At 49.0% G+C, this 25,217-nt stretch overlaps 1 protein-coding gene across 2 annotated transcripts in view; it reads left to right on the forward strand.

Moving 5' to 3' along the window:
* The window catches only part of Acj6 (abnormal chemosensory protein 6), a 58,539-nt gene extending 50,122 nt beyond the window's left edge, over nt 1–8,417 (forward strand). The window contains exons 3-5 of one of the 2 annotated variants that reach the window (XM_077702296.1): nt 693–842; nt 3,230–3,464; nt 4,408–8,417. In XM_077702296.1, the coding sequence (XP_077558422.1) occupies nt 693–842; nt 3,230–3,464; nt 4,408–5,057 (1,035 nt within the window). In that variant the 3' untranslated portion in view covers nt 5,058–8,417. The remainder of the gene's footprint in view (nt 1–692; nt 843–3,229; nt 3,465–4,407) is intronic. The other variant, XM_077702297.1, reaches the window with a different exon arrangement.
* Nucleotides 8,418–25,217: the final 16,800 nt, after the last annotated feature.

Genomic DNA, 25,217 nt, shown 5'->3' on the forward strand with positions numbered 1-25,217 from the left:
CCATGCTTGAGAAGCACAGTAAAACCCGTTAACTTGAAGTCCCACAATTCGAGAAAAGTCGAGATAAACTAAATTTCTTGAGGGCTACTAAATACAGAAATGCAGCAGTCGCACACTCCGAAAATGCGCACATACAACAATCCTGCGCATAAGAACCGTCGTACACATCGGATCATTCACTTCTCTCACTTGCAGCCGTTAGCATTTTTTTAGCGAAATGCAACATATCTCCATTATAACTCTTCCGTCAAAGTTTAGCAGGCGTTCTTTCTAATTATCCAAAAGCCACACCGAAAACATTTTGAGCAAATCAAGCGAAAATGTATGAAGCACTTGCGTGAGCAGTGGGGAGTTAAAACAGAAACGTAGAGATGACCGAACTCCTGACTATGGCTTAACTAAGACATTGGATTGAGAAGGCAGAGGCCTAATTAATTTAAGCCTGAAGTCTAAGCACAGACTTATCGTTGCATCGCTTGGGCGAACCACGCTATAGTAGTTTTTGCACGTGAGCAGCTTCCCTCTAGAGATTTCCGTAATTCGAATGTTTAGCTATCATGACAGCGGTTTGTGGTGTTTGTCGGCATGTGAACAGCTTTGGATGTGTGCGGCTCTAGACGCCGATGTTTCGCCTGTTGTTTCACGCCCGAGAAGGCTTGCATAACAATCCGGCGGAACGGCTGGTCCTGCAGGCTTTCCCTTTCACGTCCGTGCAGGCCATGCCCGAGGCGGAAGCCCACAACCGCCGGTGGCGCTGCCTGGCAGCGGCGCCGCGGTTCCACTACGCCGACATGTCCTCCGGCCACGAGGACCAGGACAACCGGTATCGGATGCAGAACCTGGTGAGGCCTACCTCTGGCTTGGAAACGCCCGTCGGCGGGGAATCAGGCTGAGGGCAATGCAAATGGAACGCAAACCATGCCAATGAAAACTAATTATGCAGCGTGCAGGAGGTGAGAAATAAAGAAGTCGGTATTTAGGACACCGTAGACGCAATACGTAGCTCTCGCTTGAATCCCAGAGCGCCACGAGCCACCAGACTCTTGAGCATATAGCTCCTCGAGCAAGTTATGCGCAACGAATGGTCCAACGAGTGAAAAGGCCGCCACCCTGCGCCAGTGGGACAGAACTAAACCTCTTCCGTTCAAATAAAATTCAGATCGGGGGGGTTGTACACACCGAAGCTGCCTCTTGGCACGCCATTATGAGGCACACCGTAATGAAGGATTCTAAATTAATTTTAACCATCTGGGGATTTTCAGCGTATCCTAGAATCTCGACCACGCGCGCTCCACCTTTTTGCTTCCACCTGAAAAGCGATAGCCGAGACCATGGATAGAACCCGCGTCCTTGGGCTCAGCAGCACAAAGGACACGTGTCTCTGAAGCGTTCTATACCATGAATCGTTCCATAGCGCAAGTCATTCCACAGTACTCGATTTAAACTCGGCAGTAGCAATAGGTGGCCGACCACAAAACCTATTGCTAAGGGAACGGGAGGGTGAAAGAATAGGCAGGCAGCAAAATCCAGTATCGTCGTCAATTCTCCCCGATGCGTGGTGGCAGAAACGACCAGCGGCGAAGCGCGTAGGATACTGACTGAAAAGAGAGAGAGAGAGAGAGAGAGAGAGAGAGAGAGAGAGAGAGAGAGAGAGAGAGAGAGAGAGAGAGAGAGAGAGAGAGAGAGAGAGAGAGAGAGAGAGAGAGAGAGAGAGAGAGAGAGAGAGAGAGAGAGAGAGAGAGAGAGAGAGTATTAGTTTATTGAAAGAAGAACAGGTCAGCCTGAGAGGCTGATCTTAGGCGTGGTATACTTTCCACTTGGGCAACTCTACGGGGGATAAAGGCAGAAAGGGATGAATAAAGAGGGAATGATAAATGGCGGTGAAATCAAGCAATAAACCGTGTATACGCCAGGCACGTTTAACGTGCAACGGGGCACAGAAACAGACCATTACCGTTCAATTTACATGACGTGATTATCGTCCATATAAAATATATATAAATATAAGAAATTATTCCGCAGTCTGTGGAATTTCACAACCTTGAGCCGAGAATCCAGAGAGTATTCGTCGCCGTACAATCGCCTTTTTGATGGCACGATTTTGCTTCGTTGCGTCCGCCCACATTCCCAAAATATTTTGTCTGGACAGAAGGCGAGTGTCCAAGCGTAGTAATGCTGCCACGTTGTCCTTTCACTCACTAGTGTACCTTGAGCAAACACTAATAAAATGATCAACAGTTTCCAGAGAACTACGCAGAAGGCCGCCCGGGCTGTCCTCTGTCCGATTGTGTGCAGATGCTTTCGGGTAAATGCTACACCAAGTCGCAGCCTGTGTAGCGCGGCCTCTTGACTTCTGTGAAGATGAGGAGCATGGTCGAGTGAGAACTTTTGATCGGTATTGAGCCTGTGGAGCCGTTAGGACTTGCATACGTGCAAGACATTTATGTCGAAAACAAGCTGATCTTTCAGGTACGATGTTAAGCACTGAAGCGCCGCCCGACAATTCATGAAGGTTGCCCACTGACATGCTGGTTGCTCGACGATTTGGGTAGAAGCAGCACGCATAGCGGCAAGTACGGTAATCGTGGATATTGTCCTGTGGCTAACCGTTGCGCTGAATGTTGTATGGGAGGGCGGAAACCAGATTCTAATAGCAGATGAGGTGACTGTCACAGGTCCATGCTTGTATAGATGGGTGTGTCCCCTGTAATTTTGGGAGGTCAGTTGTAAGGCGAAGAACTTTAAGGCAAGAGTGGGGATATCCTGTTTGCGGGTAATGCCGGACACTCCTGTTGTAATTTGCAGAGGCGGGAACATCTAAGGCGGTTGTAGACACGGAGCAGGGTGGTGGTAGTATAGCGGCAAAATGTCTTTAGTGATGCCTCTGAGAGCCAGGGTGAACAGTGTAGGGCTAGGGCCCCGCCTTGTGGCACGCCGCGAGTTATGGGGTGAGGCCATTTGAACGCAAAGCGGAGCGGAACGCGAGGCAAATCGTCTTAAGCAGCAGGAGCTTAAAGAATGCCGGGTCGACGAAAAGCGTCTCCGACACTCAACTGGACAATCAAAGCCCCGAAGAATAACGTGTGTGTTCTTGTATACTTTTAGGCCGAATATACGCGGTAGAACGAGCCCTAAGCAGGCGTTAGAGCTTTGCGCACGGTGTTGTTCTTCGTCTGTCCTAGGCAGGCAGGTGTGCAGCAGCAGGGTGTCATGTAGTGCGTTCCCACAGGGCAACTTCTTTCCCGGCCTGGACGAAGCGGGCCTCATGGGTCGTGCCGAAGCACTGGTGGACATCAGCAAGCACTCTCCGCCCACGGGCGCTGCTGCGGGGCTGCCCATCCGACACGACATGATGTACCACGCCATGGGTCCGCCGGGAGGTCCAGGAGGGCCCGGAGGCCCCCCTGCCTCCCGCCCTGGCCCGCCACACCACCAGATGGCCCACCACCCTTCCACCATGGACGGTCAGCCATGCCCTTCTTCTCCATCAATCTTCTTTTCCGCTTTAATGGCTCCTCGCAACCGCTTTACACGAGCGTACAGGAGCACCCGTTTGTTTTTAGTAGAATGCAGTGACAGGGCCCCGACACGCGCCCCATGTAGTTGCTCGGTGAGATCCGATGTCCATCATGCCCAGCATGATGAACATCGCAAATGAACAGCAAAGTACACGGCGATTTGCAATCTTGCAGCCGCGTGAAATGCGACTCCGTTTCCCCACACATACCTGCGCAATGTCTGCATTTATCATTCCAATGCGAGTAGGACGTTGTTCAGTGGGTGCGTTAACCCCTTGAGAGACTCAGTCAAGATGCGCAGCCTCTTCGCACAGGATGTGATCCCCGTATCGCACGCACACTATTTGAGTCTGCACTCTTTTGAATGACACATGCATCGCATGCCTCCCACACACATGTAATTACGCCAATATAAGGTCCGGCGTTAGGGAAATTGTGCTGTTTGTATCCTGTCCCCTGACATGTCTCTTCGAGGTAGCAGAAAAAGCCTTCAAGTCCAGCTATGAAACAGGGGATATATTTGGCCGTTTAAATAACTTAGGGACGCCCGTATAAACGTAGTTACCGTTTAAAAAAAAGCGTGACGTCGGGTTGAGTCTGTGTCAAGTAAATCTCCTTCAATCAACAAAAAATATTCCTGACATAAACCTAACTATACCGGCATCAGGACGAAGTGTTGGCACCAAAGTACAAATAGCGGGAAGTCCTTGCTCTGCGACCGATATTACTGGAGTATGGAAGATAGGCTTCTGGTTTGTCTGAATTCCTCAGGCCCGAAAGGTTATTTGCCGCTGTGCAAACTGAGACCTTTAGAGAAAATGGCGACGGGAAAGTCCCGGGGCGGCGGGGCAGTCCCCTGATGTCGCCGGCCCCTGACCCCCCTGCGCAGGTATGGATCTTCTCGACCCGCTGTGCCCTTCGTCGCTGCCTGGACCGCTGGGCGCCATGCAAGGCCCGACCGACGGCGGCGGCGGGCCGCACCAGCTGCCGCCCCTGTACGGCATGCACGGCGGTGGCGGCGGCTTCGGCGGCTCGGCCGTGCACGACGCTGACTCGGACCCGCGCGAGCTCGAGGCGTTCGCCGAGCGCTTCAAGCAGCGGCGCATCAAGCTGGGCGTCACGCAGGCGGACGTGGGCCGCGCGCTGGCCAACCTCAAGCTGCCCGGCGTGGGCTCGCTCTCGCAGAGCACCATCTGCCGCTTCGAGTCGCTCACGTTGTCGCACAACAACATGGTGGCGCTCAAACCCATCCTGGGCGCGTGGCTCGAGGCGGCCGAGGCGCAGGCCAAGAACAAGCGCGCCGACCCGGACATGCCGGGCGTGCTGCCGGCCGGAGAGAAGAAGCGCAAGCGCACCTCGATCGCGGCGCCCGAGAAGCGCTCGCTCGAGGCCTACTTCGCCGTGCAGCCGCGGCCGTCGGGAGAGAAGATTGCCGCCATCGCTGAGAAGCTGGACCTCAAGAAGAACGTGGTGCGCGTCTGGTTCTGCAACCAGCGCCAGAAGCAGAAGCGGATGAAGTACTCCGCCGTGCAGCACTAGACAGACTGCTGGCCTCGCGCTCCGGAGCAGGGCCGGGACACGCCCACTCCTCTTGTGCTGTGCGTGCTGCGTGCGTGTGCGTGTGCGTGCGTGCGTGTGTGTGCGTCCACGCTCGGGCCCGAACTATGGTCAGCCGCCTCCAGAAAGTGGTCTCTAGTCTGAACGAACTGGTCGTCGAGGTTTTCAGCTGTGGACGCGGCGGCTTTGAGAATGAGGGAGAACATTGACACGAAATCGTTAACTTATTGTAAATGCGTGGCATTTAACACTCGGTTTCTGTTCTTAGTTTTTCCAGCCTTGAGGACATACTTGTTGGTTTCGAAAGGGCATTTTCGTGATGACCGCGCATTACTGGGCGAACTTTGTTACAGGCAGCTCTTGCAAATGTCGGGGCACAAATTGCTTACGCACAGATCATTTACCTCACAAACAAGAAGTGAAATATACATGGTGAAGCCTTAACTCATTATTACTACTTCGAGAAAATAAATTGTCTCTATCAACAGAAATACTAGCCAAACTTGGCTAGTATTTACATGGACATCGTTCTGGAGCAGCAAAAATGGAGTATCCCTAAATTGCACCTCACGCTGGGAAAAAAATACGCAAGAAATAGTTGAGAATGCAGATTATGTGTTTCAATTTCCGAAAATCGTACAACTCAACCAGGCACAACCTAACGTGGTTCTCTAGTGCACCAGTTCTGAATTTTGCATATCCTTCAGCGTTGCAGGACATGGAAAGCGTACAAACCATGCCAAGAATGTCCAATTCATCGTGCGGGCCATTCTTTCTGACGAAATAATATCGCTGAACGAAGTCACCCTTCGTGCACTTCTGGTCGCGGAGCGACACACGACAGAATTGGACCATCTTGTTGGGTGGGTGTGGCGGAGGCTTCCTCACGCTAGCTACAATTATTTTGTGAGTCATATGACACTGTCAGTTTGTCTTTCAGGACAAAAATATCTTTGGCATAGTAACAAAGCAAACCGCTCAAGATCGGACCTACGCTGAAAGCCATGAACGTCCCGGAAGATGCATGATTTTCGGTTTAGCAGTGCGATGAGAAAAAGCTCTATTAACATCTACAACATACTGCTACGGGCGTGATGGTGACGTAAGTGCCGCGAGGCTCAAGGTGTTTAGTCCGCGCGAGGTATACTGCTAGTAATCGATCAAATAAAATGTTATTAGAGACATGTTCGGAGGAAAAGACACACACAAAAAAAACATTTTATTTACTCCGTAAGAACGCAGCCCAAAATGTGGGTTGTAAAGCAGTTCCGAAGGCTGCACCGGAAACGTTGTTTCTTCTCACTACGTGACATGCGAAAGGAAAACATGAAAAAACAGAATTAAAAAATAACAAACCGCTTAAACGTCACCGAAAGATATGGGATTCTAACCTGCGCGATACTTACGGGGACAGGAAGAAAGAGACACTTTTAAAGGCGTCCATAAGGGGTGTAGGGGGCGTAAAACCCCGGGAGAGGTAGCTTCACTGCGATGCCGCACATCCGCACTAACGCTCCCGACACGCTCTAGGAAGCGCCCAATTCTGATGATTTGTGCCTAGACCGCGAAAGTGAAACTAAAAAAAGACGACCCAACAAAATGTTAGGAGTAACATTAAGCATAGTAATACTACTTTCCCCTTCGCTGCTGCCCACAGCGAAAGGAAGGCTTCAAGCTCGCAAAATGTGGTCTCCTGAACTGATATTTTCTGGAGCGCAACTATGGTTGTGTAAGCTGGTAGCTTAATTTCAAAATTACTATAATAAAATATGAAAAGCAAACGGCATAAACCAAAAAAGTGACGTAACAACGCAGCGTTGCGCAGCCCTGACTATTCGTTCAGTGTTGCCTTACGCGCAGGATGTTTTCCTTCCGTCTTGTCACATTCACCACTACTGACAACTCGGCCATTTACAACTGCTAACTTTGTTTAGCTCCTGGATGCTTGTATTTTCGGTTCAGCATATTTGAAAATGTTTTCTCATAGTTTAAACAATATTCGCGCTTAGATGCACGGTAGCCGATGTCGCGAGGAAATTGAACTGTTCTGAACTGAATGTGACTGAACTAGCTGGAGCAGTTCGGGGAAAAGACAATTGCCGCGCAGTCTGTACGAAGTATGTCTACCCTCAAACTGGATTGCGAGACAGGCTCGCGTAAAAAGGGTTCGGACTTAATCTCCTCTCCGCTTACGGGTGCATCGTGGGTCTCGACTATCTGAAGTTGAGCTGTACAAAGTCGCTGGAAAAGTTCTATACCTGTGTGAGAGTGCTACAACATTTCCTGCCAGATCATGAGTGGTGCTTCGCTTGCGAGGTAACTAAATAAAACCAAGGAATGTCACAAACATATCACCGGTGGTCTAGATAGATGTTGCTGAGGCGAGGAGACCATACTGTACAGAAATGTGGTTTGTAACCTGTCATGACCGCTTTCCTCAGTCATAAAATGGTGTTTTCACTACAAGCAAATTGAGAGGAACTTGAGAGGGGACCTTTTCGGGAACGCACGCAACATTCTTCTCCTCCGCTGACATCCCTACTTACAACAAGAGGTTATTGTAGCTGCAGCTACAGTAACCTATTTATGTCTTTCACCAAGAAACCATCCATGGATGGTTTTTTTGGGGAAAGACCGATGACACAATGAGGAGAAGAAAAACTACCCCGTATTCTGTCACGCTTATTACACTTGGATAGCGAGGAACTCAGGCGGTGCACGGAGCTTTGCGTCTTCGTTAGGACTCATTCCCTCCGCAGGCCAGGAAGGCAGGGTGGTTTGCACTGTGCCTGTGTTGGGCGCTCAGGCTGAGCTCTGGCCAAGCGCATTGGCGATGTACAAAAAGAAGGAGGAAGAGTTCCGGGAGACAATTCCTCGTTTTAGTCGCAAGTCGTAGGCCAGGAGGACAGAGAGACGCGAACGCAACAAAATCTTTTTACTGTTTTCGACGTGTCTTTTTTTTTTTTTTTTGCCAGTGCCATTTTTCGGTGTCGTAACAACATTCGCGTTCTCACAAAAAACAGGCACCCTTAAACACACGTCTGCGCTAACCTAAAAGTGGGAAGGCAAAAGCGATGTACACAGGGCGGAAGCCAGTGGCTTCGGGAGCCGAGAAGTCGGTAACCGCATTGCTTGCGCGCGCCTGTTCTGTGCGCCTGTTCTGTGCGCTAACGCAAAGAGAGCTGTTGGAAAGCCCCGTCAGTCGTCGGCCTTTCGGTCCCATGTCCAATGACACCCCGGGCATGTATCATTTTGTTTATTTCGCTGGGTTCTCGAGCTAATTTTTGGTGGTTTGTAAATAAGGGGGAAAATACCACTGTGAAGCTCATTAAATGTGTTGAAAACCTGTGACTCACTTCGTCGTTTCTGCCCTCAGCATCAGCTAATTAGGGGCGGTTACTTGCAGTTAACACCTGCGATCGGAGAACCCCGAACGCTGGATATTTCCGCTTCGCCAAAAAACACGCCTCGGGCACCAATTTTGATGGCTTATTCCTTTTCCGGCTGCATATAGACCTGCGTCATTGAATTAATCTACTACCTTAGTTTTCGTTAATCCCCACTAAGCGCATTCTTGCTAATTTAATTCTCGCTAGTTCTTTGTCTGGAGATAATTGTGCCCAAAAAATAAATTATCTTCATTAATTTTCAGGGCTTAAACGTTGTTAAAGCGTATTTATTGGTATACGCGTAACAGACCTCCTGAGGAAAATACAAACGTCCACCTATAGGGCTCCGTTTTGAACGTTGGGACATAGCTCGCTTCTCGAAGCATGAACAGGGTTTGACACCGAAACTCTGTACGGTTCAGGGACTAATTATTGCAGTATTTGTCGCAGAGAGGTGAACACACATTTTAAAAACCTTGCTTAATGCCTCTGTGTTGAAAGTACGGTGTACGAAAGCAAAGATGTCATGTAAACTATTTCCATATTTCTAAGAGATATGTGGAAGTAAGATACTCTTACCTTTGAGTAAGCCATATGAATGTAAACTGAATTATCGAGAAGAGTTTGGTTGCTTTATTGCTTGTAAACAGAATGGTGTGCTCTCTTTCCGAAGTTCCTTTCCGTGAAATGGGGGCGGGGAAGCAGAAGGGATGCTACCATCACCTGATCACATTTGACTGTCCTGCCCAAATGCATCCTTACTATTTTTAATCGTTCAAAAAGGGTGATATTGTCGGCCTGGTTCGGAGGTTAGTGGCGTTGCGGCTCAGTGTGGCGCAGCCGGTGTCACAACCTGAGGTTATCAAAAGCCTGGAATGCCAAAACAAATTACGGCACACCTGTCTAAAGCAATATCGACAAATGTCAAGTGAAAGCTCGCGTTGTATGTGAAAAAAACAGAGAGAGAGGGTGGTGGAAAGAGAGAGAAAAGAGAGAGGGAGAGAGTAAAGTGCGCGCGCACCTGTCGCATGACAAAACGGGAGTGTGCCAACGAGAGAACTAGAGGCGCTCCCGTTTCCGACCGCAGCCATAAATTGTCGGCCTTGTTTAAGCAAACAGCGCGGGGGCCCAGCGGTTAGTGCCCGGCTTGCGCGCGACGGGACGGGGCAGCTCCTCCGGACGGGGATGGGAGACGCGCGCGGCTCCGGCGCCCCGTGCGCAACCGCCGCGCGCTCGGACGGAGGGTGCACGTGGCCGGGGCGAGATGAATGGCGGCCGCGTGCCCGCAGACGGTGGCCTCGCACGCGCCGCGTAAACGTCGCCGGAGGAGCCGCACGCGTGCCGTGTGTACGCGAACGCCACGGTGGGCCGCCACTGCAATCCGCCATTACAGTCCAATTACATTTGCTTCCACTGTTCCCGGGCCGGCGCGCCATCAAAGGAGAGGCGCCACCGCGCCCACCGAGATGAGCAGCAACACAGGAAGATGGCGGGCAAAAAAAAAAAACGCTCTCTTTTTGTGTGTGTGTCTGCGTATTCCTTTACTCACCTGTCGCTATCTCTGCCACCGGTTTAGCTTCTCTTTTCCTTCGCCCATGTCCCAGGAGCCCAGCCACCGGGTTTTGCGCGAGGCTTTAATCTATTTTGCGAGCCCCGTTCCGGGACAGTTTTTGGCGGATATGGGCGCGGGGAGGGAGCAGGGCTCGTTTTGCTCGACGCGCCCCCAGTACTGGAAAGCTTTTTGATCTTCGCCTGGTGCTATTACTATTAGTGGGTGGACCCGACCGACTTAAACGAGTTACTATAATCCCTCTGAGCCTGGGACGCCGATCGCCACGGGCTTCGGCTGATGGCCTCGCGATCTCCGCCTGTCGCCTACAAGCGCCACAGTGCTGAAGGGTGCAGCGGCGCACTTTTTGAACTGCGTCGGAGACAGATGCTGGAAGCAAGCGCTCAGGTTCCTCACGGTTCACACGCTTATCCGTTATTTGCGTGTGTGAACACCCAGGCTGTCGGTGGCCACTCTGCTTACAAGTTGTGACGACTAGGCTCAGAGATATTGAAGCCAAGCTTTCTTAGTCACTGATGGCGTATGTAGTCCACCCCAAAACCCTGCGAGCGACTGGTTCCCTTCTACACGTCAATCCTCTCTTTAAACAGAGTGAACAGTGGGTAGAGAAAGCTATTAAAAACAATAAAAACACTGGTGTTTACATAAACTAAAGCGAACACAAGTTTTACACCGAAGCCTTTTATGTCTCACTGATGGCGTCTGTGGTCCAACTCAAAACACACTGCAGAAAAGCCAACTACCACCTGTAAAGCGCGCTCTGCCTCAATATATACCCTTTCACAGGTAAAGCCTACTTTAAGTGTTCGTCTTTAAAGCGAAGCTTTTTTTGTGTGAAATGAAATGGTCAAGGGGGACAGTCAATGCCGCGGCGATCAAAAGTACGAACTGCGTGCGAGCGAAAGTCAAAATTCAACGACTCAACAGCCAAACCGCCGGCAAGTCAGAGTCGATACTCAGACGACACCAGGGGAATCCCTCACGAGAAATCTTCGTGGTCAACCATCGCCGTCGTAAGAAGAAGAGGTGCATCATTTTTTTTTCTTGCGAATTCCAACTGTTTAGCAACAACAATCCACCAGGTGCTTTTTTGTTTATATACGATAATAAGAATACTGCTGATGCCAGGGCATGGTATGTTCAAATTTCACTGGGCACGCCAATGAGGAACTGAGAGAGAGAGAGAGAAAACTCTTTAATGTGGGCTGGAGAGGTCAGCTCTGCTAGCGGCAGTGCTTGCTACGCCAGATGGGGATGATTACAATGCAGTGAAGTGAATGTGAGAGATCGGGAAAGCAACAACAGAGAGAAAACAAAAGTTAAAGAAAAAATGGCAAGCAATGAAATTCAAGAAAAAAAAACTCGAAATAAAGTTGTCAAAACGTACATAACGACGCAAACGCGTACAGAGTCACGTAGCTATGCACACAATGGAATAATTAGAAAGTTTTGTCTAGTCCTGAATCTCGCAAAAAACGCAGAAGAATTTTTGTCCCTAAAAATAGGTCGTTCTTGTTGTCCCAGGGTCCAGTTTACCTTCTCAAATATCTGTGCTGGACGCCTGGAACGGCGGCCTGCACGTGCGTCGGCGTGAACGCATCGGAGGAGCTTGTGATGGTGAACATCCTTTATTTATGAAAGGAATAGGTCCCTAAGCAATTGGGAGAAAGAGCAAGGGCCGCAAGGAAGGATCCAGTTACGGTCAGCTAGAGAAGGAAGGAACTCCTAGCGGGTCCACAACAGCCGTGCAGAAGGGGGCTGGCCCCGGCTCACTCAACTCTTGCCGAACCTCACGGGAGACCACAAATAAGTACCTAATTAATGTAGAAACTCAGGGTCGTGGTAAGGTGGGTTTTCTGAAGCAGAGTCACGGAGGAGTGCATGACGCAAGTTTTCGCGGCCGTCTTGAAAAGCCTAACAATGTCAAATTAAGTGCGGCAGGTTAGATAAAATCTGCGAGTGGTAAGATGACAAAAAAAGGTGAGCACTTGCTTAGCAGGGCAGTGCCATTTTCGACGCCTCGCTAACGTGGCCCTCTTAAGGTTTTTCCATAGAGTTTCATACTAATATACACTAGAGGGGACACTGGCGCTAGTGTCTATGCGAGCCGTTGATCGTCTGCTTCAACCCCCATGAGGGCGGCCATGCCAGATAGACGTGTGACTTTCGAACTTGGCTTGACTATGCCAACATCTTGACTTGACTCGAAATATCTTTTTTTTAAATTGAAAAGCTACAACAAATGTTTATTACAGTATAAATTATTAGTCGCATACACAACTTGTACTATACGTTAAGTTTTAATTAAGGTTTAGAAGTACCCTTTTATAAGAGGGGAAGTGATTTGTGAACGGCATACGCGGCTGAGTTTAGCGGAGCCGGTGATTCGGCGGCGAAGCGTATTTTTTTTCGTTTTTTTTTTTTTTTGCTTGCGAGTCGGCGGTGGCATGTGTCTGCTGAAGGGCCGCTGTACAGCGTTAAATTTCGTTCTGGAAGACTACGAGTAGCGGAGCGACGCGTCATATAACCCCAAGTAAGTATACACGGTTGTTGTTCATTTCCACTCATAAGTGTAACTGTTGTCGCCTTACCCGACGTGCGGTCGGCATGCTGACAAAATCGTGAAAGGACGCTGAGTAACAGCTGATCGTTTGCTTTGATGCCTTAAACAAGCCATAACGGCCAACTCGACCACGGAACTCGACCATATCACCTCTGTTCGTCGCTAACACGCAGACGATGTTTTATTGACCGTATGGTTAATCGGGTTCTTTCTTTGTTGTACTATTCGTGTATTCTTGATGTCTTGACGCACTGTAGAGCTGTTTCTGTGAGCAAATGTTAATTTTATATGTTGAGAGCGACAAACGTAGGAAACAGGGTATCTTATCAGGCCACACAGCGAAAAAATTCTCGTACTTCATTCGTGTTAACCTTCCAGAAGACGGCCTCGTCTTGCTAAGAGCGGCAGGCATGCAGGTCGTTCTGGAGCAGTGGGCTGCATTTTGCGGGAGTTCCAAATTTTGTGAAAATTCCCGTGTAGAATATTTATAACAGATGACCAATAACGCGCACTGATATATCTACGCACCGTGTGTGTACATTACACGCCCACAAGTACTAATCATCACCTGTCTAACCGAGGTCTCACGCCCAGATATAACCAGGTACGCGTGTGAAATTGAAGGCACCCTATTTTTTCCAGTGCCTCCATACAAGTGTGCCGAAGCGCAGGAACAGTTTGAAATTACGTGCGAAGGTGTCAAACAGCGTAAATGTTGCTGATCAGACGGTGGTTGCCGAAATAACAACTAAATAGTGCCTCTGGGGTACCATTTCCATAATACACAAGCTGCCTTCATGCATTCGTTGTTCCGTAGCTGTTCCACAATAAGTTCAAAACATTTACTCATTTTGTGTGGTTGTTCAGTCTTGAATAATCCAACTGCTAAAGTCATGTCTTGTTAAAGCACGACCTTTGAAAACATTGTTGGCTTCCTGTGAGTTCATTGTATGTGCCTTCTCTTTGGTTTAAGTAATGACTTCAGTGTCAACACGGCAGCGCGCAGCTGATCGTAACTGTGTGTTTTTATGAGAAAGCCAGAGTCATTGAATATGTTATGTTGCTGGAACCCTTTTTGTAAATAAGCATGTTAGTGTGCTGGATTTTAAGAGTACATACTTGTGCTCTAAATATCTGTACAAAAGCCTTGCAAAACCTTCAATGATGCCATTCATTTCGATACAGGTCCCAGCTGTGTCAGCAGGGCAAGGAGCAGACCAGCAGGCAACACAAGAAGCTGCACCAGGCATGCAACCAGTTTCCAAGTCAGGGTCATTGAATGCATCATCAGCAGCGCAAGACAAGGCAGGCATGCCGCCAAGCTGCCAAAAACACAAAAATTCTAGCAAGGGCCACCGTTGAAAAAGCAAAAGGGCTTGGGGAGAGGTTGATTGCAGCCTACGATATGTAAATAGTAAAAACAATCCTGTACATTCAGCTGCACAATAAAGAGAAAAACAAGTGGTGAGGAAAGTGCCTTGTAGTGCATGGAAGATGTTCTTTGAATCTTGCTTGTTAGGCACTCAAGATTCAAACTATTTTTCTCGGGTGCAAGAAAATTAATTGTTCGAAACCATCCATTGTATGCATAAACGTGACTTATAGCAGTGGCTTCATTTGGGATAGCCTTGGCACAGCATGAAACCAACTTCATTTAACTACTATGAGCAGCCATTTGAAGACTTGTGTAGATGGTTATTGAACTGAAAGAATGAAGTGGAAGTATTCTGCGTGGTATTTTAGCCCACTGTGTTCCAAAGTGGTATTTACTTGAGGGACCCTGCTGAGGAGGACTGTGCGTGGTGCCAATGACTGTGAGAGAGCTGGCACGTCCTCATTGCCCATGTAAATCTCTATTAAAGCCAGGTTCTATTGTGCACCTTTCACAAACTTTTTGTGGCGCCGCCACCTCCTCCAGCAACATATTCATGAAGGTGGGACGTAGGGGATCAGCTTTCACCACGTGAATGTCAGTTAAAACTTACATTATACGTTGTGGCTGCAGTGTTTTGTTTATGCACCATTGATGTCTGCCCGAACAATGGATTGAAAAATGTTAAGCTGCCCTTTCCCATCTTGCACTGTCAGTATGGCTCAAAAGGTTCTGATCAGTGGGGTAGAAGGCTGCCTCACCTACTTCTGGCTGTTATCAAGTTGCAGATTGTATCCACCCACTGCTGTTCACTGTGGCTGTATATTGTCATGCCGAGTGTACGCTGTTTTAAGACCCTTGTTTTGTTCGTTGATCAGATATTGTTGCCCTGCTTCTACTGTGCTGGCAGATGCTGATCGAAACACTTCTGCTCTACAGCTATAAGCTTTTCTAGGGTTCCTTTCATGCAATCTTTTTACCGTAACCTAACGTCGGATTTGTTCGCCACTTACAGTAACCATTTTGTTGATTCCTGCATAAAGCAGCCTGCGTACATCAGTATGCTGGTTGCGAAAATGGCAATGCTGGTAAGTAGCTACAAACTAAATCCTGGTACCAATATGTTCACAGTGGCTCTTGGATGGGACAATAAATACATTGATGCGACATGCTTATGCCTTCACTCATTTTCACTGCATAGTTTGCATGTTTGCTGTTCAGCAGCCTTCAAAATTTTAAAACAACTTCCTCAAGGTAAGCTTGCACTCTTGCTTTTGTTGTATTAAGCAATGCTGGCTCTTGGATGGGACAATAAATACATTGATGCGACATGCTTATGCCTTCACTCATTTTCGCTGCATAGTTTGCATCTTTGCTGTTTACCAGCCTTCAAACGTTCAAAACAACTTCCTCAAGGTAAGCTTGCACTCTTGCTTTTGATGTATTAAGCAATGCTGTGCTTTTTTTATTAGTGTTACAGAGTATGACTGTGGTGACGGCTTTTTTATAAATGAGTGAAACGGAATTCTGCACTTTGCTGTTGGCACAATAAATTCACACAGTACTCGCCTAGTGCAGTCGCCAACTTTTTCTCTGTGCTCAATATGCCTGTCTCCAGGCGCTGAGCCAGGGTTCCACTAACGCAAACAGTTGCTACAGCAACACCTGCCACTGGATGGGAAACACTGTGACCAATGTAGACTCACAGCGACTTCATTGAATAGCAAGCATGCATGCCGGTGATCGCCTCATCTTACAGGCATATGGCTTCACCAGTACATAGCTATGTAAGCCATAGTTTATGGCCCAAAAGTACTGGTAGGCCCCAGGCAATCATTTGGCCACGTTCTGTTGCAATAGGTAAAGCGGCCGTTGCAGAGGTACATTTTCTTCCCCTGTCTGATACTGCACTGCATATACAGAGTATTCATTTCATTACATTGTTTTTACCTTCAGCTTCAAACACCCCATATGCGTCCATGGTTGCGGGCGGTCACAGCGATTGCGCGTGAGCCTTGGTTACACCGGTGAATACACGCAGCTGATTAGCAACGGAAATGGACTGTGTCGGCTGTGTTGTGCTTGCGGGAACAGCCTAGCAGACGACGGTTGCACTGGCGGAATCGTCCTATGCAAGCGGTCTACCCTCACTTGTTTCGCCGCTTTCTCCCACGATAAGGTGCCGACCCACCCGCTGGTGGACGCCCCCACAACATTAAAAAAAAAATCACCGGCTGTGCACACATACTTACTGCTGATAAAAGATTTTTATTTGTCTTCGGCGCTACCGTGATCGTGTTATAATCGCAAGCGTAGTCATGAACGTGGCTATGATAGAACGCACTACCCGGCGCGGAGTGCTTCCCGTATCCATTCATTCCAGCCGTGCAGTATTTGCGCACTGCAGCCGCTGGAATCGAACGAAAACAGCAATTCTGCCCCGGAATGACCCACCGACGCTTTCGACGCCGAAACCGAAACTGACGGAGCGGAAAAGTACGAAGCCTAGTACATATAACAATCGTCAAGCCTCAAGTTAAGCCAAGTTCGAAAATCACGAGTCTACGTCACACAATCAGCTCCATGGGGGTTGAACGATTGCAGCGCCAGTGTCCCCTCTAGTTTCATTAGTATGAAACTCTATGGGTTTTTCACCACCGGACCGCCATACCCAGATCTAGCTCGGTTCCCCGGAAGCGTGAGCTATCACGAACCCTGACCTGCAAATACCCTGGCTAAGTCGGCGCCTTCATAAATGCCAGTGTTCAAGGAGACTCAATCAAAACAGCATGAGGCTGTCGGCCTGACCTGAATAGTTTCACTACTTCCTCTTCCCGAATGCCTTTGACGTTGCAAGCAGAACTACTGTGTCTTCTGGAGCCCTGGATCGTCTACCCTGCTCAAGCTCCTTTTTACCCTGTGTACGACTACTCACTTTCTACCATGACGTTATTCGAGAATTCAGCGAAGCATTTTGGGACCGCTCTGTCATTTATCGAACACAACATATGGTTGGCATTTTGTCATGCAATGGCCCCATGTCTCGCGTCGACGTCAACCAGTCTGCGCATGAAGCAGCACGGAAGATCCCCCTCACCAACCTGCGCTGGTTGCCCTTGATTCTCCAACACCTGCCCCCAGACTGCGGTTCGATCACGCTCGGCGCGCCCGAAGCCACCGTATTTCATTCACGAAACCGCGGGGGGATCTCTTCAGCGTTCCACCTTTGCCGAGTTCCGCGAACATTTTTATAAAGAAAGCCGTGGATAATACTGCCCTTATTGGAGAACGCACAGAACGGCTCCTGCTCCTTGTCCGTCTCCTGCCTACGGCGAGGCTCGAAGGCCCATCGTGAGGACTGAAGCCTTGTCACTCCTCGCGTCATGAACTCCGGAACGGGACGAGGTGTCCCTCGTCAGTACACTACTGCTCTTTTATGTCCCTTCAGGCAGCCTGCAACTGTAATATATCCAAATGCCCATTATCCTCTGCTGTGTATTTCCCCAACACCTTTGAAAAGAGCCATGCAAAGGATTCGTAGCTGTAATCAATTATTCGTTTCCTAATGTGCTTGGGATACACTACGTAAAATCATAATGGGAAGTTTAAGCCCGGACCTTTAAAAGAAATGTAACTAATACTGTTGCACACGTTTACTAGCACAGTAAAATTATTATTATTAAAACTATATTTCAATCTTCAAGTACCGCCACAGGGCTTATAATAACAACAGAAGCACGGTATAAAGCTGCCAAAAAGCTGACCCCGTTGACTAAACTTGTAGCACCGCGCGCCCAGCACGATGAGTGGTGTCCATCATACTGTGTCCCTCTTTTAGCGTCCACGTCCCGAGCAACAACGCTGCTGGGCTACGGATCTCGGCGACAGTTACTAAACATTTTACGCTGCCTCGTACCCTCCGGCGTCCGTCCAAACAGGCGCAAAGGGTGGCATTTGTCTACGCGGATAGCTTAGCCAGAGTGTAAGCGGCAAGAAAGAAAATGCGGTTACGTGGCACTAGTTTATAACAGTAGGTCGTGGTTAAGGATAACACTATACTAACGAAAATAATGTAAGCACTATACAGCCAGTACTGCCCTGATTACGGAACACTACCAGGACACTTGACACGGGAGACCCAGCCAAGGACAATGCACGGCGCAGTGTGGTCCGCATTTTCAAGCTAACTTCACATGAGCTTGAGTAGGCTTTATGCAATGTTAAGACTACCGACGCAACAGCCATATCGTGCGCTATGGATGTAAAAAAACGACGTTTCCCGCACTTCGGTTGGTTGAGACGTCAAATCAAGTCATTTAAAGATATCACAACAGATGCGACTACAGTCTGAACCCGGACTTTCTACGCGCCCTACCCTTCAGAAGAGAAGTTGCGTTAGTGGTGTTGACGGTGTCACTTTGTTTTCTACGAGTTGTGAGTTAAACAAAAGTCTGCATCGTTGTATGCGCAGATGTTCGCGTAGCAACGAGCTGCGCACTTAGACCCATTAATCAAAGAACACCCTCGGCACATCGGTGCACTCACACTTGGCGCAGGGCATCAGGGCACAGAGCAAAGTATCGCTCGCGGGCTAAACTACGGCGTCTCTTGCTGCGGGGCCGCGGGAGAGGCTGTTGCGGCCTTGTCAACCAGTAAACCGCTCGGCAAACAACTCTTTTAATCTGAAAACGAGCCTCCCGGCCGCCGAACACGCGCATCACGGGGAGGACACGGCGCAGCGCCGACGCAATCCGGCTTAACCTCAGCGCAGGATTACAGCTAATCCCGTAATTCCAGACATGTTTTCTGCCCTCCCCCCGCCTTGCCTCCCTCGGCGCTGAGGGAGCGCATCAGACGCTGCACTCGGCGGCGGGGGAAGAGCGCAGCGCTGCGCCCGCGGGCTCCGAGCGACGCACGCACGGCGTAGGGCTGCTCGACTTCGCCAACGCGCGCCCAGATTGGAGAGATGCGCCGCGGGTCCTAATCCTCGCTGGCGGGCAGCAAACACCGGCAACCTCGCTGCGTGGAACTCCGCTAAGCTCTCCCGTCGGCGACCCACTCGTCTCCGCCGTCCGCTGGCTATCGACGCACTTGCGCGTCCAAGCGCCTTCGCTGTGCCGAGCACCGCGGTGCATATCGCTTACACGTACATACACTGTTACAGCTCCCTCATCGCTTACCCGTTTATATTTCGGACTAAAACAAGGCGCACTTGTTTTTACGTGTCTTCCAGTGCACAACCCGGTGACAGACACGCAAAACAGCTGTTTCCTTACGAATGCAACGTGTGTTCCTACAGCCGTTAAAAAGTTTTAACGCATTACATGCGGTTATTAACTATATTTAGCAAGTTATTACGCTTACAGGGCATAACGCACACTAAAACGATGCCCTTTTATCATCGCACGAAAACAGCGGCCGCCACACACATGCTGTCCCATCGTTAAAAAAAAAAAAAAAGAACCTCGAAGGGGCCATGAAGACAAAACACAACCTGGTTCAGTTTGAAAGAGCTAGGCTTTCGTCGCGCCCTCCAATCCAGCCACGAAAGGTGTTGTTATAACCGAAGAGACTCAGGAAATATTCAACAACTCTCGAGTTTTGCGCCATAGTGACGTAATATTGGTAAGAGTGGCGGGGTTATAGGCCGGCACTAAAAACAGTTTTTTTTCAGTGAGTTACTGCGGGTTAGCATTTAAGTGATGCCCTCTAATGGAACTGGAGGTCCTACTACAATGTCTGAGTTATGTGTGTTGTGGGTGGCTTAAATAGGCGGCCGCGAATCCCACTAACAAGATTCTGTGACGTCATAAAATATCGCCGGAATGTAGCTAAGGAGTCGCTACTGTGTATTATGTTTCCTTTATTACATCAGTATAATCTGTTTAAAGTGTGCGATAAAATTGGCATTGTTCCTTTTTAATGAAGCGAACTTGTATTCTGTCTTCATTGCCCCTTTAACAAACAAACATTTGCGCCGCAGTTCACAAATAGTGTCATATCTAGCCTTGACTCCGATGCTCTGTCCCATCTATCCGTAACAGCAGGCGCTTTTCACTAAGCCGGCATAAGTGAGAGCAGTGTTAATGGCGCCCTGCAACATGCCCGTCTACACTCGGCGCCCACTTTCCGGGGCTCCGTTCGCGATAGCAATCGGCCGTGCGCCGTGCACCCCGTCTCGGGGGGCAGATGGCGTCCAAAGGCAGCGCGTCGTTACTTTGCCGTCTCCCCGCCCCGGCGACGCCAGCTCTCAGGCCGGCGTACGGGGAAACAATCAGGGCGCGAAAATTAGCTCGTATCCCCGAATAGTCACCGCCATAGGACGGAGCGCCGGCTGCGAATCAAGGAGGCCAAACGGTGCCGATAACCCCCGATCAACGCAACTTCATCACCGAGCACCACTGCCGTAGCCTATTCCCTCGTTTCCCGCGCCTCGGCCTCCATCGCCATATCACCGAACATATATTTGTTGCTATGGCTAGACGAATGCAGCAGCCAGTATTCAAACTATAGATCACATTTTTAACCAGAATTAAGAAATGGAAACCGATTGAAAGAAGTATGACGTTACAACTTTTCAATATTCTATCATAATAAAAACAGAATGACTACCGAAGCTTCTACATGGGCTTCTTCATTCCGCGCTTACCCAAGAAAAAATATAACCACTAACTATATTGACAGCGTCAAAAATAAAATGCTAGCGTAACGAAAGACCCCCCCCCCCCCCCCCTCTCAAGTCTACCGTCGACAAGACGTTTAGGGGCTAAGGTTTCGCGCATCGTGTCTTCCCTGAGGCGAATATCTTGTCCGTACATTGAGCGAGCATGGAAGTCAAAGCATTGCAAAGCCCGAAACAAGTGTCACAGCTTCTAAATGCCCGTCTTCTATTTGCTTACGTTGGTGGGCGTAGGACATGGCCGCCTCACAGATTTACGCGCTTCTAAAATGCAAGTTACACGTGCAAGTCAGGCATCAAACCTACTGACGTCACTGAATAGTTACATGGTAGGTACACGCATGAACAGCCGGCTGGAGTGTTTGCCAACACGAGCTTCTTTCTTTAAAGGGGTGCTGTTTCGGGGCGCCTTTAAATGCAAGAGCCTCTACCGTTAAAAACTGTTCCATTGGAAACTCGCTTTAAGTGACACTCCCGTGTTTTTGAGAAGAAGGAGGGAAGTACCACGGTATCCGCATGCTGAAACGTGCGCGCATTTGTCAACCAGCCGCTCTTTGCGTGGGTTCTCGTTGTCGTCACACGACAGACCCCGCGACGTGGCGCTAAGCAAAGCACTCACACAAAGCGCCGAAGTGGCGCCGCACAAAGGTGCTCGTGTTATCAAACAAAGCGGGAGAACGCGTAACTAATGAACTCCACACCGAGCAGTGAAGTCCCCCACTGGCGCGGCCGAAAACATCCCTGCACCGCACCCCGAATGGCCGACGGCCCCCCTCGGCGCGTTCACGCCCCTGGGAGTTCGCTTCCTCCCTCAAGCCTCAAAGCACCGGGGAGCAGCAGATGTTGGCGGGGCGGGAGCCGCTTCGCTCACTTGACTGCGGAGGGAAGCACAAGAGTTCTCGGTTGGATACCGTAAAAAGCGAAGGCGCGTGCTGGCACAACTGGGAACAGTTTCCAATTACGAATGGGTTAGTAACAATCAAATTTAACCCCTTAAGAAAGTTTCGTACGTGACGATGTCGCAAATTTGATAAGTACGAAAGGGCTGAAGAAGGTTTCAGCAGTGCACCTTATGTTGGAAAATAGAATTTCGCTCACTTCTTCCTACATGGTCAGCTTAGTTTATGAATTTGTAGTATTGCAACAGCACGTAATTTTTTTTGGCATAAATATTTTTATTTCTGTAAGAACACTTTCATATCTATGCCCTGAGTAATGGTCATTTATGCTCACTTAAACTGGCACATGACTGTCCACTAAGCGGCATTAGACATATAGAGACTTCCATGAAGCTGTTTGTGCCAGTTCGCCTTCTCTATCTGCAAGTCCTGCTATGTAGCACCAGGCCAATTATCTGCTAATTCGTGTTTTCTTCAGTATAACAACAACCGCCACATCGAATAACTCGAACAAACCAACTCGGTCGCCTCGAATTACTACAGCCGCGTATAAGTTCTTCACACCTTCTGTTTATTCAGCATTCTCAAAGCTCGGTAGGGGGCATAGTCACTCCTTTATTCACTTGCGTATCCGACATCCTCAACAAACTTGGCGCGACAGCGGCCACCTTTTTATCTTTGAGCCGCTCTGGTATAGTCGAGCACACGCAGTGTCTGGCGCAAAACCTTTCTCACGCTAACTGACCTGAAATTGTCCTCGTTTGCAAAAGTGCGCGTAATCGGTCCTGTAACCAAGTTCCACGGCTGCTCGCACGACGAGATAACGCCTGTTTTACAAACTAGTTCGCGCTCTCGTTCCCCTTGATTCCTGCGTGCGACTGAATCAAGCGAAACACTACGCTAAAATCCAGTCCGCAGTTACTCGTGGTGCCTTCTTTGTGAATGTATCCCAGCAAAAGTTTCGTTGAAGGCACTGGACGGCGGACTTGCAGTCTATGAGTTCCACAATAGCTGAAAGTACTGAACCGCGCACCAGCTGCACAAAAGCAAGTTCCCGAGCCGACGAAATGCTCTCAGGGGCTGCTGCGATGGCTAAGTTCAGTTGTGGTAATAGCCACTATTTGATCGAAGCATCCACCCCAAGACGTGTTGACTGCAGGAATGATAAACGCGGCCACGTGTGCTTGGAGGTCTTTGCTTACAGAGCCGTCGCAGTGTACGCGCTGATTGCACTGATAGGCGTCGTGGAGGTGCACTAATACCCAGAAACGCGCATCCACAAGGAATACGATCATATTTCGGGCATCCTACCATCTCAAACGTTCGAGGAGACTCCCTCACGCAATTCTTTTTTTGTATACCGAAAACCCAAGGCTTGAAGAGTTCCCAAAGTCGCTGAGAACGGGCTTTTGCGTGCAACAGTCCTAAAAGCGTCGTCGCGTGTGTAAAATGCGTCAGCACAAGCGTAGGCACATTACTGTAGCACACATCTGTGGAAAAGACTCACCGCTCAGATCGGTGCCAGTATGAAAAATACATCTTGTATGCTTATTAATGTGGTGAAACAGAGTGAAATAAGGTAATTAAAACAAAACAAAAAAGGAAAACTGCTGAAACAAAAGTTTAAGTAAATAGACCAACTTCTCCCAGCTTTGTGAGGAACGTAGTCGCATTTGCTAGAGCCACAAAAACCTGACACTACCCAACTTTTTTTTTGTTGTTGTTGTTTCCTAGTATAGCCACGCGCGCTTTGCGCGCGTCGGATTAGCATCAGTTGAAAATTCACCGCTGTTCGAGGTGTCTACTCGCTTATTGTATTTCGGTTCCGGCGACGGTTTTCCCAACTGCCTGGTGATTAAACGCCGCGAACTGCTTGTTAACAATAGCCCTCATCTCCAACTCCCCACCCCCTGTTTCCGCGAATGCGTAGAAACGCTAGCGCGGCACCTGAAGGGCGGCTTCAACTGAACAATGCAAAGCGAAGAGACGAAACTGCCGTGTTCGCCTGAGAAGGAACCTCAGCCTCTCCAAAAAGAAGAGGCGGGCGTGGAAGAGAGACGTGCCGCGTGTATCACAGTTGGGCACACCTTGAAACACTTTCGACAAATTTCCGCCAGCATAGATCGGCTTTACTTATTCAGGCAGCGCGTCCGAAATCTCCGGCTTCCATTAGAGAGGGCCCGGCTTTGAACAGATGGAAGAACACGCGGGCCAGGCGGCGGCGCAGCCTGCTTTCGGAGCGAAAAAGCACTAAGACGCAAAATTTCCCGAACAAGAAGAGAAGAGGCGCGCTGAAAATAAGAGGAGCTCGCCGAGCTGATGATGAGACGCATGAGCAAAATACCGCCGCGAGCGGTAAGCGAAAGTGAAATTCCCGCCTCAACAGGCGAATGCATGCAAGTACTGTACGCGTGCTCCCCGCCGCTTTTTTATACCCTTCCTAACCTTCCGTGGAGCGCGAGAGGCTGCTTTTATAGAAGAAAAATAAATTCGCCTTAAAAAGTGGAAGCGCGATTGGGTTAGGATCCTTTCATATCCTCCCGGCGGCGTGACGTGGCCGAGCAAAGTTTTTTTAAGCTCAGTGTAAAAAAAAACTGTAAAGGCAAATTTTTGATGGTCCTTAGCTCGTTCACATTTTTAAAGGGTAGCTTAGAACAGCAGCAGTTGTGCCACTTCTTTTTTTTTTTTACCCTAATAATTTTGTCGGTGTTCTGACTGCTTCATTTTTCTGTTGTGTGGGTGTAGAACTTCCTCCTGCATTTTTCACCTCGACTGTACATTTCCTTACCCCTCACGCACCAACAAAATGACGGAGTTCCTTTGCCCGCACTGCCTCTGCTTTGTCTCAGGTCACGGCCAATAAAACCATATGATAGCCTGCCACTTAAATCGCTCTATTTTTGGTGCACAATTCCGGTCCCAAAGATAGTAAAATCAAGCAGAGCTTCCTCTACGGGGCTCCACAGCGGTGGTGTGCGTTCATTAGAACCTGCTCTAATGCGTCTTTCATCGGAAGAGGTACGGACGCGTAACGAACACGGATCACTAAATTTGCTCACCAAAGAAGTCCCTTTAATTTTTTATTTAACGACACCAAAGCTAATCACATGCGTGTTTGCCTTCTGCTGTTTATTCTCTGTTGGTTCTCCTATTGCGGCTTGGGTGTCAAACTGGTCCTCTTGATTGTCCTTACAAACGGGACTCTGGTTAAAGCTCCACTTTGGCACGAGGAGAGACCCACAAAATACTGGCGCGGGCCCGCCCAGTTGCTAATTAGTGCCAAACATAATTAGTGCCAAACTACAAAAAGTGTGCTCGTCAGTTTTGAACAAGTGCACATGAATAACCAATTTCACGCTCTTCTATCATCGTACGTGTGGTTTGATTAGCGCTATTTTGTATCTCTCGACTCTTATAAAGCTCCTGTTTACACCAGCAAGACTTGCGATGTGGGACCATTGTTTCTAATCCGCAAAATTATCATACATAGTAATGTCAGGAATACAGCTGTAATAATGCCAGGAATGATCATCTCATACCGGTTTTACAAACATAAGCCTACCTATAAGATAGCAGATCGCCGTACACAACTCGCTTTACACAAGCGGTGTTCGGTCAAGATGTTCTGTTTGGCACCCAGGTTTATTCGCTTCACTTGTCCGTTCATTTA

Source organism: Haemaphysalis longicornis, unplaced genomic scaffold (genome assembly GCF_048455015.1).
Source record: "Haemaphysalis longicornis isolate Haplotype H1 unplaced genomic scaffold, Haemaphysalis longicornis Haplotype H1 scaffold_3, whole genome shotgun sequence".
NCBI classification, from domain to species: Eukaryota; Metazoa; Arthropoda; class Arachnida; order Ixodida; family Ixodidae; genus Haemaphysalis; species Haemaphysalis longicornis.